This window comes from Nomascus leucogenys, chromosome 14 (assembly GCF_006542625.1).
Source record: "Nomascus leucogenys isolate Asia chromosome 14, Asia_NLE_v1, whole genome shotgun sequence".
Classification (NCBI taxonomy): domain Eukaryota; kingdom Metazoa; phylum Chordata; class Mammalia; order Primates; family Hylobatidae; genus Nomascus; species Nomascus leucogenys.
This window is the reverse complement of record NC_044394.1, coordinates 85,134,819-85,155,682: the sequence shown is the minus strand read 5'-3', so window position 1 is coordinate 85,155,682 and position 20,864 is coordinate 85,134,819. Positions and strand designations below refer to the sequence as shown.

Here is a 20,864-nt window from a genome sequence, read left to right as displayed (position 1 = left end):
ACCCTCTGAAGCCTTGTGAATCACTCGCTCACACACACCAACTCCCATCCAGTCCTCCCAGGCCATCTCTTCCATACGGATGGTAACATGCCAAGACTGTCCTAGAGGAAATGATCACGATCACGTGGAGGGGGAAACGGACGTGGGAGAAGGCCCGCCAAACCAGTAGCCTCACCCGACGGTTTACTCCGCTGCCCACTCCACTCTGCTCCGGAGGCTAGCAGGCTTTTGGCCCCACGCCAAGCCCAGCTCCTTCTATCTGCAACAAGATTTATGATCAGTAGTCATGTGGGGGACCTTAAGCATGGATCCCAGGGGAAAGGGGGTGAGTTAGACACAAGCAAAGGGCTCAAGGCCGGCTCTCCATCAGCTGCTGGGCTGTGCCATGCCCCACCTATACTTGGCGAAGGGTGATGAGGGCTGAGGCAGCCTCTCTGCCCGTGGGTGTGGAAGATGCACACACTCCTAGAGGAAGCCTTCAAGACAGCAGCACAGACTGCTGGACACTGCGTTTCTATGCCCAACTTGGAGGTGGTATCATCTCCCTAAGCACAAATTATATGAAGGAGTCAATTGAGAAGGTCAGACTGAGGGGAGGGCAACCATGAAGCTCCAGGCTGTGTTGAGGGCGAAGAGGGCTGGGCCTTGAGGGACCTCTCCTCAGAGCAGCACAGCCCAATAAGGAGAACACAGCAGGAAGGTGGGGCAGGGACCCAGGAACCCGACTTCTCCCTTCTTTTTTTTTGACACAGGTTCTCAGTCGTCTCCTAGGCTAGAGTGTAGTGGCACAATCTCGGCTCACTGCAGCCTCAACACCCCAGGCTCAAGCCAACCTCCTGCCTCAGCCTCCCGAGAAGCTGGGACTATAGGTGCACACTACCACACCAAGCTAATTTTTTGTCTTTTTTAATAGAGACAGGGTTTCGCCATGTTGGCCAGGCTGGTCTTGAACCCCGGGCCTGAGTTCTATTTCTAAGCAGTACAATTTGCTTGATTTCATGGGGGAGTGGCATCCAGAACTATGTTTTGAATTTTTTAATTTTGGCCGGGCACAGTGGCTCATGCCTGTAATCCCAGCACTTTGGGAGGCCGAGGTGGGCAGGATCACAAGGTCAGGAGATTGAGACCATCCTGGCTAACACAGTGAAACCCCGTCTCTACTAAAAATACAAAAAAATTATCTGGGCATGGTGGCGGCGCCTGTAGTCCCAGCTACTCGGGAGGCTGAGGCAGGAGAATGGGGTGAACCCAGGAGGCGAGCTTGCAGTGAGCCGAGATCACGCCACTGCACTCCAGCCTGGGCGACAGATTAAAAAAATTTTTTTAATTTTTTGAGACAGTGTTTTTTTTGTTTTGTTTTGTTTTTTGAGACGGAGTCTCACTCTGTTGCCCAGGCTGGATGGAGTGCAGTGGTGCCATCTCGGCTCACTGCAAGCTCTGCCTCCCGGGTTCATGCCATTCTCTCTCCTGCCTCAGCCTCCCGAGTAGCTGGGATTACAGGCGCCTGCCACCATGCACGGCTAATTATTTTGTATTTTTAGTAGAGACGGGTTTTCACTGTGTTAGCCAGGATGGTCTCCATCTCCTGCCCTCTTGATCCGCCTGCCTCGGCCTCCCAAAGTGCTGGGATTACAGGCACAAGCCACCACGCCTGGCCTATTTTTTGAGACAGAGTCTTACACTGTTCAGGTTGGAGTGCAGTGGCATAAACTCGGCTCACTGCAACCTCAGCCTCCTGGGTTCAAGCAATTCTCCTACCTTGGCCTCCCAAGTAGCTGGGATTACAGGCGCACACACATCAATACACCGGCTAATTTTTTGTATTTTTAGTGGAGATGGGGTTTTACCCCATGATGGGGTTTCAACCATGTTGACCAGGTTGGTCTCGAATTCCTGACCTCAAGTGATCCACCAACCTAGGCCTCCCCAGAGTGGTGGGATTACAGGCGTGAGCTGCCACACCCCCTCTTTTTTTTTTTTTGAGACAATCTTGCTCTGTTGCCCAGGCTGGAGTTGTGCAGTGGCACAATCTCAGCTCACTGCAACGTCTGCCCCCGGGGCTCAAGTGATCCTCCAGCCTGGGCCTCCCAAGTAGCTGGGACTACAAGTGTGCACCACCACGCCCAGCTAGTTTTTTACTTTTAGTAGAGACAGGGTTTCACCGTGTTGGCCAGAACTCCTGACCTCAGGTGATCCACCCGCCTCGGCCTCCCAGAGTGCTGGGATCACAGGTGTGAGCCACTGCACCTGGCTTTTATCTTTACATAGAACTAAAGAGGATGAAAGGGCCGAGGATCTTCACTGGCTCTCACGTAAGACGGCCATGACCAGGTACTGGCTCACTGCATGGCCCAGGCTGCTGCTTTCTCTGATACAACTTCCCCAAGCCTCCTCACCTCAGCCTTTTAAATTTTTTTTCAGACAGGGTCTCACCCCATGGCCCAGGCTGGAGTTGCAATCACAGCTGGCTGCAGCCTCGACCTCCTGGGCTCAAGTGATCCCAGGAGCTGTGGGTAATCAAGTGAACTGCACTCTGTTGAAGGTGCAAAATTGGAGTCTGGGTGCTGGGGGACTCACCCTCTCGCTCCTGGAGTCCAGAAGCCAGGAACCCTTGGTCACTGCCCTGTGGCCTGCTTCACCCCAGGGCCCCCCTTCAGAAATTAGTTGGGGTTTTTGTTTTTCAGTAACTACTCAAGTCAGCTATGAGTCACTGGCCAAAGGACAAAGTAGTGCTGAACAGTGGCTGCCAGGCTCCTACCTGAGGCTCAGAGGGCACTTGTTCTAGACGCTTTCTGTTGTCACAGGGAAAGACAGCTCAAGCAGGAACACAGGCAGCGTGTCGCCCCCAGGCCTCAGTCCTTGCTGCACCTGTGCAGTCTGGCCTTCTTGGGCTTTGTCCTTCACCTGCTGTTTGGCCACATGTACCTGTTCACAAAGCAGTGACTGTGGAGCAGCCACAGGGCTGACAGGTGGGGCAGAGGCAGAAGAGGCACCCAAGGGCGGCCGGGCCGTCAAACACTGACACACACTCCTCCCCACCCAGATGTTAGCACTTTGAAACTTATCGAGCAGCCAAGGTTGGGATCGGCTGGGGAAGTAGGATCCCCACCTTTAAATGGTCCATGCACGCGTAAAACAGTGATATCTTGGGGACAAATCCCCCCATGCTGAGCAGATGCCAGACAACAGTTGAGTGCGCAGGAAGGACAGACCAGGACCAGGCAGTTGCTTCAGGCGCTTTTATTAGGTTCCACTGCAGGGCTGGGGTCAATGTAATGCGAATCCAAGCCCAGTGATGCACACCTGTGAGCCGAAACAGAGCCGAAGCAGGAGCACCTGTGTCCCAGGAGCAGCTGGTTGGAGGGAGCCAGGGACAGGCCCCACCTCCTCTCTGGGCCAGGAGACTGGCAGCCGCTGTGTTCACCTGGGCAGGTGTGTACCCAGTCACCCCCACTGGGTTATGGTGCTGGTAGCATGAGAGGGTGTGTCCACACCAAGGGCAGGTGAAGATGCAAGGTGGGGCTGAGACCTCCCTCCCACAAGAGGAGGTGGCTGAGCCTCCCAGGGCCTGAGCTCTCACAGCAGGGCTCACCCCCAAGCCTGTATGCTTAGCTCTGACTCTCTTTGGACAATAAAATAAAGTGCATTACTGAACAAAGAGTAACTCAAAACCAGAAGCAGACAAATGGCCAATGCTTTTCCTTTAGCTAAAAGACAAAAGAAAACATGAATGATGTGAATGCCGGAACTTCAGAGTAAGGGAAATGCTGGTGGAGGACAACGGAAACTGTAATAGCGTGGTGGATAAGGATGAGCGAGTGGGAGAGGAACTGGCAACGCAGCTGTCTCTAGAAGTCCGTGCTGTCCAGCCCCTGCCCAGTGGTGGGGAAGGCCTTGGACTCACAGGGAAGCAATGCAGGAAGCCGTGGCCACCTAGGCTCACAGCTGATCTCGGGACCAGACAGCAGAGGACAAAACGTCAGCGTGACAGCTGCTAGGAGGGAGAGCAGACGGCCCGTGGTGGGCAAGCTGGGAGTTGCACCCCCAGCAGTCCGCTTCAACCCAGCTCCTCTCCACCCTTCCTGACCCTCCACAACAGCTCTACCGTGACCAGACCCAACCCAACTGGCCCCTGGTCCCAAGAGCAGATGAGCTGCCTGGGCCTTCCACTTGGTGTCCCATGCCAGATGGACCTGGAGGTGCCAGCCACAGCCCTGACCACTTGAGAAGCCAACAGGCAAGTGTTGTCTGTTCATAGTGCCAAGAATGTGGGAGGGTCACATGGGCTTACCCCCCAGGATGGACACAGAAGTCCCTAGGCAGTCTGTAGCTGGGCCAGCCTCTCCCATGGGTGCAGAGCAGCCCAGATGTGGCCATCATTAAGGCAAAGAAGCATCAAGATGCCCACCACTCCCCGGGTAAGAGCCATGCCCCGGCCCAGCCACGCCACAGAGGAACACAGAGCCCACAGAGCACACACGCAGGATCCCACCAGGTGCCGTTCCAGATCGCCCAGGCGCCCTCTATTGGTACACTATCAACTGTGCAGTGCCCCAGAGAGGTCCCAAATGGCCCTCACAAGAGGCACAGCCCCTAACGCCCTCAGCCAGGTGGTGCAGTGGGACGAAGCAGCGTATTAGGGAGGGCCAGAGCATCGGCACCGGCGACCCAGCTCTCCCATCCAGGCCATCGCAGGGCAGCCTCAGGGCAGACGCCACCACTGCTCCTGCTCAGCCCGCAGTATCTGCAGTTGCTGCAGCTGTGTGGCTTGGTAGAAAAGTCTCAGGCACTGAGGTTTACTTCAAGGGAGAACTGACTGGTGCCCCCGTCCACACTGATCACCCTGGACACAACCTCGGGGGCTTCACTAAAGGAGGGAAGGATGTGGAAACTAGTCTCTCTCACTCCCCTTTTGTGCAGTTTTTATCTTAAAAAAAAATAAATAAAAGTCTTCTGGGCAGGAATTACTGATAACTGTTATTATAACCAATGCAGACTTTAAAATCCCACCTGGACGTCGGGTGAGAGGAGGAGGGTGGGCAGCAAACCGACCTGAAGACCTGCAGAGGGGAGCTGTGTCCAGGGCCACTGCGTCCCCAGCAGACAACAGCTACCGGAAGAGGAAAGTGGCCCTCACAGGCAGGGTGTCTGCCACCAAGCAGTCAGACAAGGGGGCAACCAAGAGCTCCCAGCCAGAAAAACGTGGGGGGCAGGGAGGCCAAACAAAAAGCATTGAAAGGAAAAGGCTGGGTGGTGGCAGCATCAGCCCCTCCCTATGCTCCCCAATTCCAGGTGCCGTGTAGAGGTGAGAGGTCCTTCCAACACAGTGGGGGGCTTGTCAACAGGATTAGGCGTGAGGAGCCGCTCTGCATTTCCAGTCTGGAGACTGCATTCAGCCTGCAGAATACCAGCCGTGGTGCCCACTCTCCAGGGAGGAACGTGCTGAGAAGCTTCAGTGGGTCAGGGAGCCCAGGACAGCCAGCCCCTTGTCCCTCCAGGGCTGCCCACTGTGGGGCAGTTACAGGGAACACACTCAGCAACGCTTCTGGCTTCAGGAAGGGCTGGGCTGGGCCCGGTCCTAGCCAGCAGAGGGCAGGCGCCCTAGGTCCTGGGAAGGCTACACATCTCGCAGTGGCCTGTGCCTGGCTGGTTCATGAACGTGCAGTGCTGACAGGCCCACATGGCTGCAGTGGCCGTGTGTGTGGAGCCGATGGCGCCGTATTCATGGAGACCTGGGAGCTGCATGCCAACTGTGCCTGCAGGGTGGGAGAGAAATGAGCACTCATCATTTCTGGCCCACCAGAGACTGCCAGAGTGTGGGCACTGGGGCAGGGGCAGGCAGCTGAGAGCTCCCCGCCCCCAACATCCCACCCAGTGCTGGTCCTGCCCACACAGCACTCCCACCACAGGCACGCTTCGAAGTGCTTAATGCCCTTGGCTGTGACAGACTCAGAAAAATGCCTCCTGCACCACGGGGAGTAACAGGGAGCCTGTGCTTGCTGGTTCCTTTTTGTTGCAAAGGGTGCTTCTCCTTGTGAATAACGTAACTCCCTGGGGGATGTGCATTTGGGTTGTTTCCAGCCTTTTTTTTTTTTTTTTTTTTTTTTTTTTTCTGAGATAGGGTCTTGCTCTGTCACCCAGGCTGTAGTGCAGTGGCACGATCTTGGCTCACTGCAACCTCCGCCTCCCGGGTTCAAGTGGTTTTCCTGCTTCAGCCTCCCAAGTAGCTGGGATTACAGGCATGAACCACAATGCTTGGCTAATTTTATCTATTTTTTGGTAGAGCTAGGGTTTCACCATGTTGGCCAGGCTGGTCTCGAACTCCTGATATCAGGTGATCCACCCACCTTGGCCTCCCAAAGTGCTAGGATTACAGGTGTGAGCCACCATGCCCAGCCTCCAGTTTTGAGCTAATATGAACAAAGTTGCCAGGATCATTCTTCTACAATTTCTTTGTGGACCTGTGTTTTTATTTCTCTTGGATAAAAACAGAGTGAGGCTGGGTGCAGTGGGTCATGCCTGTAATCCCAGCACTTTGGGAGGCCGAGGTGGGTGGATCACTTAAAAGTCAGGAGTTTGAGACCAGCCTGGCCAACATGGCGAAACTCGGTCTCTACCAAAAATACAAGAATTAGCCAGGCATGGTGGTGGACACCTGGAGTTCCGGCTACTCAGGAGGCTGAGGCAGGAGAATCCCATGAACCTGGGAGGGGAAGGCTGCAGTGAGCCAAGACCCTGCCACTTCACTCCAGCCCAGGCGACACAGCAAGACTCCATCTCAAAAACAAAAAACAGGCCGGGCGCGGTGGCTCACGCCTGTAATCCCAGCACTTTCAGAGGCTGAGGTGAGCAGATCACAAATTCAAGAGATGGAGACCATCCTGGCTAACATGGTGAAACCCCATCTCTACTAAAAATGCAAAAATTAGCTGGGGGTGGTGGCGCGCACCTGTAATCCCAGCTACTCGGAAGGCTGAGGAAAGAGAATGGCCTGAACCCAGGAGGCGGAGGTTGCAGTGAGCCGAAGTTGCAGTGAGCCGAGGTTGCAGTAAGCCGAAATCGCGCCACTACACTCCAGCCTGGGCAACAGAGCAAAACTCCATCTCAAAACAAAACAAAACAAAAAAAAACAAAAAAAACCCACCTAGGAATGAGTCTGCCGGCCCACAGGGTAATGAATTGTGTGCTGAACTTTCTAAGACCCTGAGACACAGTTCTCGCGAGGGTGGCACGGTTTTGCCTCCCACTCGCAAGGTGCGAGGGTTCCAGCTGCTTCGCATCTTCACTCACACTTGATATGGTCGCCTTTTTTTCATCTCAGCCACACTGATGAATGTGTAATGGTTTCTCATGTTTTAATTTGCATTTCCCTGATGACTAATGATTGTGACTGTTCCTGCATCTCCTTTTTTTGTTGTTGCTGCCGAGGCTGGAGTGCAGTGGCGCAATCTCGGCTCACAGCAACCTCTGCCTCCTGGGTTCAAGCGATTCTCCTGCCTCAGCCTCCTAAGTAGCTCGGATTACAGGCACGTGCCACCACACCTGGCTAATTTTTTTATTTTTAGTAGAGATGGGTTTTCACCATGTTGGCCTGGCTGGTCTCGAACTCCTGACCTCAAATGATCCACCCGCCTCAGCCTCCCAAAGTGCTGGGATTACAGGCGTGAGCTACCGCGCCCGACCTGCATTTCCTTTTGTGAAACGTTTCACCCTCCGCCCAGCTTCTTCTTATGCTATTTGTTTGATTATCAACAGGCAGAGTTCTTTTTAAGTTTCAGATAGAAGTCATGTGTGAATGTACTGCTAATACTGCGTCCCGCATTGGTGCCTTTTCATGTTTCTAACAGTGCCCTCTGATGAGCACAAGTGTTTTGTTTGGATAAATTTATCAATTTACCTATTTTTATGCCAGTGTTTTTCTGTGTTCTACCCCAAGGTCCTGCATCCTGCCTAAAAGAATTTTTGTGTACCCCAAGGCCCTGAAGAGATTCAACTTAATAACTGTTTTACAGTTTTTATTTTTTTAAGACAGGGTATCGCTCTGTCATTCAGGCTGGAGTGGTACAATCATGGCTCACTGTGACCTCGACCTCCTGACTCATGGGATCCTCCCATTTCAGCCTCCCCAGAAGCTGGGATTATAGGCATGGACCACTCACCATGCCCAGCTAATTCTTTTTTTTAATATTGTTTTTTTGTACAGACGGGCCTTCACTATGCTGTGTAGGCTGGTCTTGAACTTCTGGGCTACAGTGTCCTCCAGCTTTGGCCTCCTAGAGTGTTAGGATTATAGCTATGAGACATCGTGCCCAGCCTGCTTCATAGTTTTACCTTTTACCATTAGGCCTATGACCCATCCTGAGTTGATCTTTGTGTCTTGTGTATACACGTCTGTAATCCCAGCACTTTGGGAGGCCGAGGCGGGTGGATCACCTGAGGTCAGGAGTTCGAGACCAGCCTGACCAACATGGTGAAACCCTATCTCTACTAAAAATAAAAAGAAATTAGCCGGGCGTGGTGACAGGAGCCTGTAATCCCCGCTATTCAGGAGGCTGAGGGAGGAGAATCGCTTGAACCCAGGAGGTGGAGGTTGCAGTAAGCGGAGATCATGCCATTGCACTGCAGCCTGGGTGACAGGGTGAGATTCTGTCTCAAAACAAAACAAAACAACCCATGAGGGCCGGGCGCAGTGGCTCATGCCTATAATCCCAACACTTTGGGAAGCCGAGGTGGGTGGATCACTTGAGGTCAGGAGTTCGTGACCAGCCTGGCCAACATGGAGAAACCCTGTCTAAAACTAAAAAAAGTAGCTGGGTGTGGTGGCGGCCACCTGTAATTCCAGCTACTTAGGAGGCTGAGGCAGGAGAATGGCTTGAACCCAGGAAATGGAGGCTGCAGTGAGCTGAGATCACACTACTGCACTCCAGCCTGGGTGACAGAACAAGACTCTGTCTCAAAACAAACAAAAAACCCATGAAAAAATGCCCAACATCACTAATCATCAGAGATGCAAATTAAAACCACAGTGAGATACCATCTTACACCAGTCAGAACTGCCTATTATTAAAGAGTTGGCTGGACATGGCGGCTTACCCCTGCAATCTCAGCACTGAGGCGGGAGGATCGCTGGAGCCCAAGAGTTCAAGACCAGCCTGGGCAACATAGTGAGACCTAATCTCTACAACAAATTTAAAAAATCAGCCAGGGATGGTGGCACATGCTTGTAGTCCCAGCTGCTCAGGAGGCTGAGGCAGGAGGATTGTTTGAGCCTGGGGAGGTCAAGGTGAGACTGACCTCAAGTGCCACTGCACTTCCGCCTGGGCGACAGAGTGAGTGAGACCCTGTCTCAAAAAAAAAGGAGAAAAAAAAAAGGTCAGGTGCGGTGGCTCACAGCTGTAATCTCAGCACTTTGGGAGCCAAGGCAGAAAGATCACTTGAGCCTAGGAGTTTGAGACTAGCCTGGGCAACATGGCAAGACCACATCTTTTTTTTTTTTGAGACGGAGTCTTGCTCTGTTGCCCAGGCTGGAGTACAGTGGCACGATCTCAGCTCACTGCAACCTACACTTCCTGGGTCAAGTGATTCTCCTGCCTCAGCCTCCCGAGTAGCTGGGATTACAGGCGCTCGCCACCATGCCCAGCTAATTTTTGTATTTTTAATAGAAATGGGGTTTCACCATGTTGGCCAGGATGGTCTCAATCCCTTGACCTCGTGATCCACCTGCCTCAGCCTCCCAAAATGCTCGGATTACAGGTGTGAGCCACCGCGCCTGGCCAACCCCATCTCTAAAAAAAAAAAAAAAACAACCAAAAACATTAGTTGGGTGTAGTGGCTCATGTTTATACTCCTAGGTACTCAGAAAGCTGAAGCAGGAGGATCGCTTGAGCCCAGGAACTGAAGGCTGCAGTGAGCTATGATCACTATGATCACTCCACTGCACTCCAGCCACTCCAGCCTAGGCAACAAGAGTGAAACCCTGTCGCTAAAAGGGAAACAAAAAAGAAAAAAAAAAAAAAGACTGGTGTCATTGTTATAACTGCATCAAAGGGCTGGGTGCAGTGGCTCCCAGGTATAATCTCAAGGCTTTGGGAAGCTGAGGTGCAAGGAATGCTTGAGGCCAAAGTTTGAGACCAGTCTGGGCAACACAGTGAGACCTCATTGATACAAAAATATTAAAAAATTTTGCAGCCATAAAAAGGAATGAAATCATGTCCTTTGCAGCAACATGGATGCAGTTGAAGGCCATTATTCTAAGCAAATTAATGCAGGAACAGCAAACCAAATACTACATGTTTTCATTTATAAGTGGGAGCTAAACATGGGTACTCATGTACATAAAGATGGCAACACCAGGTGTGGTGGTACACATCTGTAATCCCAGCTACTCGGGAGGCTGAGGGAGGGGAATTGCTTCAACCCAGGAGGCAGAGTTTGCAGTGAGCCAAGACTGCGCCACTGCACTCCAGCCTGGGAGACAGAGTGAGGCTCCAGCTCAAAAAACAAACAAAACAAAAAGGGGGGGGTGGGCTGAAAAACTATTAGGTACTATGTTTAGTACCTGGGTGATGGAATCAATCATACCCCAAACCTCAGCATCAGGCAATATACCCAGGTGACAAAGCTACACATGTACCCTGTGAATCTAAAATAAAAGTTAAAATTATTTTTAAAAAACAAACAAAAAAAACAACAAAGCCCCAAGAATTAGCTGGGTGTGGTGTTTCGAGCCTGTGGTCCCAGTTACTCAGTAGGCTGAAGCAGAAAGATCACCTGAGCCTGGAGTTTGAGGCTGCAGTGAGTTATGATTGTGCCACTGCACTCCAGCCTGGGCAATAGATTGAGACCCTGTCTCTGCAAAAATAAAAATAATAAACAAAGAATTGTATGAAAAGAAAACCTCGGCTGGGCGAGGTGGCTCACACCTGTAATCCCAGCACTTCGGGGAGGCAGAGGCAAGCGGATCACAAGGTCAGGAGTTCGAGAACAGCCTGGCTAACATGGTGAAACCCTGTCTCTACTAAGAATACAAAAATTAGCCAGGCGTGGTGGTGCATGCCTGTAGTCCCAGCTACTTGGGAGGCTGAGGCAGGAGAATCGCTTGAACCCAGGAGGTGGAGGTTGCAGTGAGGCAAGATTGCGCCACTGCACTCCAGGCTGGGAAACAAGAGCCAAACTCCGTCTCAAAAAAAAAAAAAAGAGAGAAAATGGTATAAAGGTGTTTGATATGTACTTTGAAGGCTGTGTTAATAGAAGGATTCTAGTGTTGGTCCAAGGCTGTAGCTCTCGGGCACTTTGGTGTTCTTAGCTGGATGGACTCAGGGCAGGCACTTGGGTTGCACAGGGCACCACGATGCGTAAGGAGTCCTTGCAGCAATGCTGACAGGAGGTTCTCACGGGTGGGGAATCGTTCAGGACTTGGTGACTGAGGGTCCGGAAGACACGCAATGCCTGCAGTCCATTCTGTAGTGTCCACCAGCAAGAACATGGATGCTGTAGGCTTCTCCTCCTTACAGCTTTAAGCACTAAAGGGAAATTCTAAAGGAGACCAAAAGATCCCACGCTTCCGGCGCTTCCATAAAGTTTCTGATTCTCTTAAGGCAATGATGTTCAAAGTGCTCCTAGGATGCCTGGAGATTAGTATCTCTGATGTATACATTTATAAAATTTACAGGGCTGTGTACCTAAGACGTATGGCCTGGATAACGTAGGTTACATCACTGGAAACTGCCACATGCCTGGCAGGGAGGTCGAGTCTCTACTCGTCTCATTGCCCATGGCACCTGCCAGGATGCAGCTGGGTACGGAATCCGGGGCACCACAGGCAGTGGGGAGCTGTGCGGAGTGGGCTGCTCTCCAGCCCCAGCCATGGGGTGCCAGGGCAGGGGGTGGGGGTACTCACTGCACAGCTGCTCGATGGTGGCCCACTGCTCAGACCTCTTCCATGTCTGGGCGAGCTCCTCGTTTCTGGTCCGCACAGCCTCCAGCAACAAGCTGATGCTATCCTACAAGAAGCCAAAAGGAAGGTTCCACTTTGCTGTGCCTAAGGTGAGTAGCTTCCTGCTGGAACAGGTTTCTTTTTCCCCAACACCAAGACGTATTTCTGAGGACATTTTAAAAATCTTACAGGCTATCACTATAAAATGCAAACTGCCACAACTTACATCTATAAACGCCAAGTGCTAAATTGAACTAGAATTTAAATTCTTCCCAAATAGGCCCAAGTGGGCATCTGTGCCTCTGCCTTGCGCTGACGGTGCTCAACAGCCCGGAGGATAGGAGCTCATGCCTCTCGTCCTGGAGGCTAGGATGGAGGGGTGGAAGCCCTGGCTGTGAGACGTGTCCTCCTCCCTCACATTTCATCCTCCTGCCTCTTTCTCCTCTCCATCGTGTCTGGAAAAAGGCACTCTCTATCCTAGCCTTCCGAGTCAAACTGCAGGGGATTAATGCATTAAGGATGGGTGCAGTGGCTCACGCCTGTAATCCCAACACTTCCGGAGGCAGAGGCGGACGGATCACGAGGTCAGGAGTTTGAGACCAGCCTGACAAACATGGTGAAACTCCCGTCTCTACTAAAAATACAACAATTAGACAGGCGTGGTTGCGGGCACCTGTAATCCCAGCTACTCGGGAGGCTGACGCAGGAGAATCGCTTGAACCCAGAAGGCAGAGGTTGCAGTGAGCCAAGATTGTGCCAATGCACTCTGGTCTGGGCAACACAGCGAGACTCCATCTTAAAAAAATAATTCATATATGAGAAACAGATAAAGCCTTCAGGAGCTCTCAGTACCTCCAGACAATGTCTTCCAACAGATGATTGCAAAAATAGTGCAGTACACTAGCAAGGTGGCTCTGGTGTAGAGGGAGCCTCACCTCTCACCACCTGTCCAGACAGATGGGCAGCAGCTGAACCTCGGAGCAGGAGGTGCAGTTCTCTGGGCTGACTAGGGAAGGCACAGGCAGGGAAGAGGCACAGGGTGCCTGATGTCAAACACCCGAGTGAGTGGTTTTGAGACAAAATACAGACACAAAATAAACTAGCAGGATACAAGAACAGCTATCGGCTTCCTGACAGAGAAAGGCCGGGGGGAGGAGCCGCTCTATTCTAAAGGCGGGGGGGGGGGGGGGGGGGAGTGTCTCTATTCTAAAGGCCGGGGGGGAGGAGCCTCTCTATTCTAAAGGGGGGGGGAGCCTCTCTATTCTAAAGGCCGGGGGGAGGAGCCTCTCTATCCTAAAGGCGGGAGGGGGGGAGTCTCTCTATTCTAAAGGCGGGAGGGGGGAGTCTCTCTATTCTAAAGGCCACGGGAGGAGGAGCCTCTCTATTCTGTCTCCTTCAGGGAAAGGTTCTGAGTCAGTGGCAGAGCAGCTCAGAAAGAATTTGCTCCTTTCTCTTTGTCATTTCCTGTCGGCTTGAACAGTGAAGAAAAAGCCAAAGTCGGACCCCCACACACGGCAAGAACCTCCTGGGGACTGCTGCCCACTGGCCCCCACTACCCAGAGCAGCCGCTTCTGCAAAGCACTCGCCCTCTTCTCCCCCCACGGTGTCTCTTAAAAATGCCAACTGTGCAGCTGTGAGCTTGGGGTCTGGAAGCTGGCCAAGCCTTCTGGGCCAAGGCAATAAAACCAGAGTTGATTTGGGAGGAGGGGAGATATGAGTAAAAAGCAGAGGCTGTGACTCTGAACTGTTAGAACAGGAATTTTTTAAACTGTCTAACTCTAATGCTGGAGGCAGAGCTAAATCACCTCTGCTTCCCATTCGTTTGTAACAGATGAAACCATACTTCCTCACAGAGGTGCAGACACTCAATGAAAACGCTAAAGGTGAAAAAATTCATCTTTCTATCAACAAGCTTCTTGTGAAAAGCTGCTGCCTACACTCTGCCCACAGGACAAATGAGGGGGACAACCTGTGACCCCGAGCTTTGACCCAGTTTCCCAATCATGCTCTGGTCTGGGAGGAAAAGAAAGCAAGACACAGGCGTCTCTTTGCAGGCAAAGCCCACTTGCTCAGGCGGACACCACACTTGGACACGCACCTGCAGAGGCATAACTTCATTGGTGACCAGGAACAGCAAGAGGTGGAAATCTGAGATGGTATCCAAGAACACAGATGAGGTATTCTGGGACAAATAGGTGGCCAAGCTATGGAAGTCCTAGAGGAACGGGAATAAACATGAATGTTCCATACAGTTCCCCAGCGCCAGACCCCGAAACAGTTTCCTACTAAGACGCAACTCAATACACTGAATGCTGAGAGACACCTCTCCCTCTGCCTCTGCAACCACGAACAGGGTCCAAGAAAGAGGAGCAGGCAGCTGCAAAGCAAGCTTACCCTCTTCTCCCAAGAAGATGCTCTCAGCACACCTGACTACCCAGATGTGCAAGAAGACATGCTTATAAAGCTGACTCAGACTGGCCAGGTGTGGAGGCTAACACTGTAATTCCAGCACTTTGGGAGGCCGAGGCAGGCAGGTGGTCAGGAGTTTGAGACCAGTCTGGCCAACATGGTGAAACCCCGTCTCTACTAAAAATACAAAAAAAATTAGCCAGGCATGGTGGTGCACACCTATAATCCCAGCTACTCGGGAGGCTGAAGCAGAAAAATCGCTTGAACCCAGGAGGTGGAGGTTGTAGTGAGCCAAGATCGCACCAATGCACTCCAGCCTGGGTGATAGAGTGAGACTCTGTCTCCAAAAAAAAAAAAAAGCTGACTCAGACAGAGAAACAAACAGATGGAAACGTGCCCTGGCCCCCAGGTGGAGAGTGGGCTGTGGGAGGGGCCTGGCGCCCCCTTCAGGGCAGGGAGACATGTCTGGCTTTTCCTGTAGAGCTGTATTCTCCATCTAGGGCGGCAAGAGGGAGGAATGTGCAGGGCAGCCATGATGCAGCACAGACATCTTCAGCAGACCCAAACAGAGAGCTTCAAGAGTGTACCCCAATAACTGGCTTTGCACCTCTATGAGCACCCCAAGTCCCCTGGGCAGATGGGCACTGTGGGGATCAAAGCATAGAAGAAGCTTTGTCAGCCACTGAAGAAAACCTCATTACAGACATTCTTTGACCACCTTCTGAAATGTCTGTTAGCAAGTTATGATTTAAGAACAATCATGTGTACACAGCCTGTCTACACAGTACGCAGAAGGACCTGGCCCGATCTGCCAGTGAGAGCAGAGGCCAACACGGGAGCCACACCAAGCAGCAGATCAACACTACACACGGGAAAGCCGAGGCCATGCCGAGAGGGGCCACACAGCCCCAAGGTGCCTGAGAAGAGCAGCAGGTGACCAGGCAGGGGCCAGGCCAAACCAATAGTGACGAGGCTGCTGGCAGAAGACACAAAGCAACACATTTGGGAAAATTACAAGGTCCACTGAAGATGTGGCCAGTCTGAGGACGTCAGGGGATTAGTCTTTGTGGCCATCCATCACCCAGCCATGGGAAGGGCATCCACGTGACCAACAGTGCCCCACAGTAGGCCCTAGCTGGCCTGTCACAAGAATGAATCGGGAGTGTTTGAAAGCTTGATGTTTTCTGGAAAAACAATACTGACACTAGATAAACAATCAGCAGTTACCTTAAATTATGTTTCTAAAGACAAAGAGCTCACCTGTGTCTCACCCAATACATCCCGGTTTTCAATAGGAAATGGATTTTGCGAAATAGAAAAAGTGTAAACTGGATCCTTGGGGAAAGTTGTTGTGATCTAATGAAGAAAAACACAAACCCATGATAAATGAGGCTGAAAATGGTGTGGCCGACTCCCAGCCAGCCCAGAGCATCTCCCAGAGCCCGAATTAATGACTCCCACAATTCTGAGAATGTTCTACAAGCTCTCCATCAAAGGGAACCGTTATCTATTAGTGTCATCTCTAAACAAACACTTGGAAACTCCGCCATCTTGGAGGCAAACTACACCATATCCGGGCAGCCTCTGGCCTGTGCACCGGCCTCGACATCGGACAAAAAGGGCACCGGGACTCCCCTCACGGCACAGCTTCCCTTCAGAATCACACAGGTTCTCTCCCTCTGCTATGGAGGAACTAAAGGCTGGTTTGACCCCTTGTCCAGGTGACAAGAAAGGAACGGAAGGGGCCAGGAGGCCGTCTCAGGAGCTGACTTTGCTCAAGAGAAATTCATGTCATTGGATTTGGAGGGCACATGAGGAATCAGCCAGCTTTCAAGAAACAAAGCACCCTCCAGCAGCTTGCTAAGCCCCTTCTGAATGCTGGGAGCCACTCCATGGAGCTGTGGGCTTTTCCAGGCAGGGGTGAATAAGGCCCTTGAGGAACACAGGGTTCAGCTCTTCTCTCTCCCTCAGAGCTGATACCCAAAGGCCAGCTAAGTCCTTCAGTCCTTCACTGGCTCAGACAGGCCTTAATGACAACAGAGGGCACTTTGCACCTAACATATAGTCAATAGATGCTACAGGGACAGTGTAAATGTGCAAGAATCAATAGAAATACAACTTTTATTCTTCATGACAGACACCCCTCCCCAAAGAAGCGCCAAGTTGAGTTGATGCTGCTTTTCTCTGCAACACAACAGCAGCAGCAGAGGTCACACCTCTTCCAGATTTAGGGGAACTATTCTGGTTCCTTTGGGACTATTTCTAAAGAATGAGTGTGGTTCTGGTCTGTTTTCTGCATCAGCAAAGGCAATGAGTTGTTGAGTGGGCTGGCCCAGGATTTGCTGTGCCAGCGCCAGCTGCTCTGGAAAGACAGCTGAGCCACCGGCAGCATCTCTGGCCTGAGCTGGCCCTTCACGGGCAAGCGGCGGGGCGGGTCATGAAGACTCGCAGTGCCACGTGTCAGCTACACGGCCTTGTCAGTTAGGGATCCTGGGCCTCACTTTACTCTTCCTCAGGATGAAGATGATCGGAGTACTCGCCTCCTGGGTGCCCGGCACGGGGCTGGTACACACAGTGTTGGTACACACAGTGCTGGGTCCCAGCTGAAGACAGGGGAGGTACTGACCTCCTGCAGAGACAAAAGCCTGGCCCACTCTGGTGCGTCCTTTGGGAAGGCCTAGAAATGGAGAGGGCAGCACTCCCAGAACACGTGCTAGTGAGCGAGCTAGTGGGACCGACGGGGGGTCTTGCTGGCCTTGTAACTGGCCCTTGGAGGGGAACAGAACCGAAGTCCACACAGCCCATCCCAGATGTCCCAAGGCAGGGCATCAGCTCCCATCTTACACTGAAGCCATTTCCCTACCCTACCCATCGTCTATCAGCCAGACGATGCTCCCAGAACCCACAAAGAAACCCCAGTAACACTGGCTGGTGCCTTTTCCTGCCTCCCCAGCCATCCCATCCCAAGGTTTAAGAACCTTGGCCCAGGCCAGCGCCTGTGGCCCGGGACTGGGCATGGAGCTTGACACACCTCTCTGGGCACCTGCACTCAAGGACTCCCCATGCCTCACTTCCACAGGGTCAAGGAGCTTGGCATCACAGAGCAGAATGCTCTCCCACAAACAAGTACTTCTGAAAAACTGCACTAAGGCAAAAACTTAACTTCCTTTATAAAAGAAGAGGAAAGGGGTGGGGAGGCTGCTCGGGTAGAAGACCTGAGAAAGCTGGTTTTAAATCATGCCGGCTCCTCCTGGGTGTATGCTCCATCAATCTGTTTTCATCTTAATTACACCCTAGGTAGTCTAAAAACCAGATGCCTTCACGGCCTAGGTAATAAATATGTTCTCGGGAGCTGTCAGTTGGAATGGTGCATCGATGGGCTTGGCTCGTGGGGACCTGCTGCTCCGAATGCAATGATATTTTACTGCCTGAATCACATGCCCATCCGAGTTCAAATGCAGCCTGAATAGATCCTGGCATGGCAGCGGCATAGGAAATGAGCCGCCTCCCGTCCACTTTGGACAGAGCTCTGGTGGGGCTGATGCACTGGCTTCTGCAAAGGCTCATCCTGCCATCCTTGCTGCCCTGTGGCCAATGGTACAGCCATGTCTCCATGACCATAAAATGCCTCCAAAAAGGAACTGAGACACAGGGAAGATGTGGAAGAGCCAGAGGCCTTTGTGGCTCCTGGAGTTCCACCCACTAAACCACGCTGAGCCCTCACTCAAGAACACTGAGTCACAGGTGTGTCCCCTGGGGACCACCCTGGACGGAGTGACCCAGACACACTGTGGGCTGTGGCAGCTGTGCTGAGGCTAGGGCAAGCACCTGCACGTGCAGGACAGCTGACAGCCACACACCAAGCACAGCACATCTGGACAAGACTGCTTGATGCTCCGGTGACTGGAGACCCGAGCAATGGGGGTTCACTGCCTTCCAGAGGCTGCCTAGCCTGGGGTGGGTGGTCCTTTGTACCTTAGTATGGGGACAGTTAACCCCTAGGTTGATGTCAAGGAAATAAAAACCTGAAACTAAAACAAAAAGCCCTTAAAACTGTGAGCACTTCAGCAACACCACACGCTCACTGATTCTACAACCACCTCCTGGGTGCCTGTTCTGGGGTGGGCACTGCATAAGGCAGAGGGTGCCTTAAATTGCAGCCTCCTCCCTTGAGCAGCCACCACCCAGCAGTCCCATGTACAAAGTGCCCGATGGGTCCACCTGCCCAAGCTGTGCACGGGGGGCACTTACGTCTATGATGAGATACTCCACAGGCAGGGGCCGGGCCAGCTGGGTGATCTCGTTGCCAAACTTGTCTACGTCCTGCAATAGTCAGAGGGGAACAGTGGTGAGCAAAGACGATCAGTGGTAAGGATTTTCCTTTCACATGCTTGTCTCACCTTTTATTTAATTAATTAATTTATTTATTTATTTATTTATTTTTTGAGACCAAGTCTTGCCCTGTCTCGCCCAGTCTGGAGTGCAGTGGCATGATCTCTGCTCACTGCAAGCTCCGCCTCCCAGGTTCACGCCATTCTCCTGCCTCAGCCTCCCAAGTAGCTGGGACTACAAGTGCCCGCCACCACGCCCAGCTAATTTTTTTTGTATTTTTTAGTAGAGATGGGGTTTCACTGTGTTTGCCAGGATGGTCTCGATCTCCTGACCTCGTGATCCGCCCGCCTCAGCCCCCCAAAGTGCTGGGATTACAGGCGTGAGCCACCGCGCCCGGCCTTCACTTTTTAAATTACTTCAAATCTTACTGAAGTGTATGGATAGCAGAAAGGAAAACGTGCATATTTTTGCAGTGAAACCACCTTCCACCATTTCTTGGAGCTCATTATAACCACAGCCTGAGAAAGCAGGCATGCTCTCGGGCACTGGGACTCCCCACTGGGAGAGCACATCAAATGCCTCCCCTCCACCCATGGCGCATGGCCTGGCACTCAGGCGCGATCTGCGACAGGCAGAAGGGTCCGCGTTCCCCTCAGGCTGGACCCGTGCCCTGTCTATCCTCCAAAAGCACATGAAGCTTCACAGTCTGAATGCTAACTCTTAGAATCTTACTCACACCTCTGAAAACTCGACCTTCCAGAAACTGAGTACTTGGACATTAATAAAATAAAGGCATGCACAAATGAGCGCACACACAAATACAAAGACACAGGAACCCCACACCAATCTGTCAAAGTCTCAACTTGTTTTGCTTTGTCAGATGCACGGAACATAAAGTTTAATTATGGGGAAAAATGGCCAGCATATGTTCATTAATCATAAAATGACAATTAGATCTGATTTATGTCAAACATGCTGAGTTCAAACAGAGCTCCAGAAATAAATTCATAAGAACCAAAGCTTTTCATTAAAGATTCTGCAAGAGGGGGTCATATTTTCTATCTAAATCATCACTTAACATTATATAAATCATTCATTAAGTCATACATAAATTATACATCCATAATTTCCAATTATAGGGCCTTACATAAAAGTTTACGTTTATTGGAGCTCTCAGACCCGAAATGATTGCCAAGCAAATCTCCCTGAGGTGTGCAGGGTGATGGGAAGCCACCCCCAGCACAGCCACACCTTCCTGGGGACGTCAGGGAGCCCCGCTGTCTTCTGAGACAATCATCACAAGCTGTTCCCAAGTCAAACCAAGTCCATTATCCTAATGAGAAGCCCCAGGCCCCATTTGGCCCTTGGCCCTGTTCCTTGCTTGAAAATTAAATTTCTGGCTGGTCCGAAGGTGGTGAGTTACCTCAGTTGATTGTTAACGGTCAGTTACAGATCCAACTCCTTGTTCTACTCTCTCCCCCTTCCTCACTACTATACTTGACTCGTCTTAAAAAATAAAAAATTTTTAAATTCAATTTCTGGCCTGAAATGTGTCTCAGTTCTCCATACCCTCACACCTTTTCTCTACTCACAGCTAGAGAGCTGCCAACAAGAGAAAATGGTCCAAACAGATCCCACCAATGTTTCCAGGAGGGCAGCAGAACGAACCCAGACTCTATTTCCATTTCACGTATTGCTCCCCGCCCCATCAAAGGCTACATTCCTGCAAATACACAGCTCTGCTCTATTTGCCTTCCTCGGACACTGAAATGACTTTCCACTGACTTGGGTGAGGGTCGTGTGTCCTCCTTCCACGTGACGAGTGGCTGCCAGTCAGGACGGGCTTCCGCATTCTGTGCTCTGCTGGCTGTGATGGGGGCACTAAAGACATGGGGCCTACTGCATGGGGTCCTGGGGCCCCAGAAGAGGTGGTTTCTCAATGGAGATTTGGTAGGAGGCAAAAATCAAATCCAATCAAACTAAATCACCATTTCCAAAAATACACGCTTGCCCCTACAAGAAATAACCTGCAACAACTCACACATAATTAGCCCATCTGGAATTCATCTTCAAATCTAATTAAGCTCTAATACGCAGAAACATTTTTCCAGCACCTGTTCACTTTAATCTCTCCCTCTAGGGATTTTTCTTGTGAAATGCCCCTCTCTCTTTTTTGTGTCATGCTATT

General features: G+C 51.6%; 1 protein-coding gene across 2 annotated transcripts in view; it reads right to left on the bottom strand.

The window, feature by feature from the left end:
• Positions 1-3,225: 3,225 nt before the first annotated feature.
• Positions 3,226-20,864, bottom strand: part of NPLOC4 (NPL4 homolog, ubiquitin recognition factor) — a 74,234-nt gene continuing 56,595 nt past the window's right edge. The window contains exons 13-17 of one of the 2 annotated variants that reach the window (XM_003274826.4): positions 18,596-18,667; positions 15,605-15,700; positions 14,034-14,150; positions 11,900-12,002; positions 3,226-5,756 (exon numbers count right to left, since the gene is read on the bottom strand). In XM_003274826.4, coding sequence (XP_003274874.1) covers positions 5,602-5,756; positions 11,900-12,002; positions 14,034-14,150; positions 15,605-15,700; positions 18,596-18,667 — 543 coding nt within the window. In that variant the 3' untranslated portion in view covers positions 3,226-5,601. Of the gene's footprint in view, positions 5,757-11,115; positions 12,003-14,033; positions 14,151-15,604; positions 15,701-18,595; positions 18,668-20,864 lie in introns of those variants that run through there. The other variant, XM_030827473.1, reaches the window with a different exon arrangement.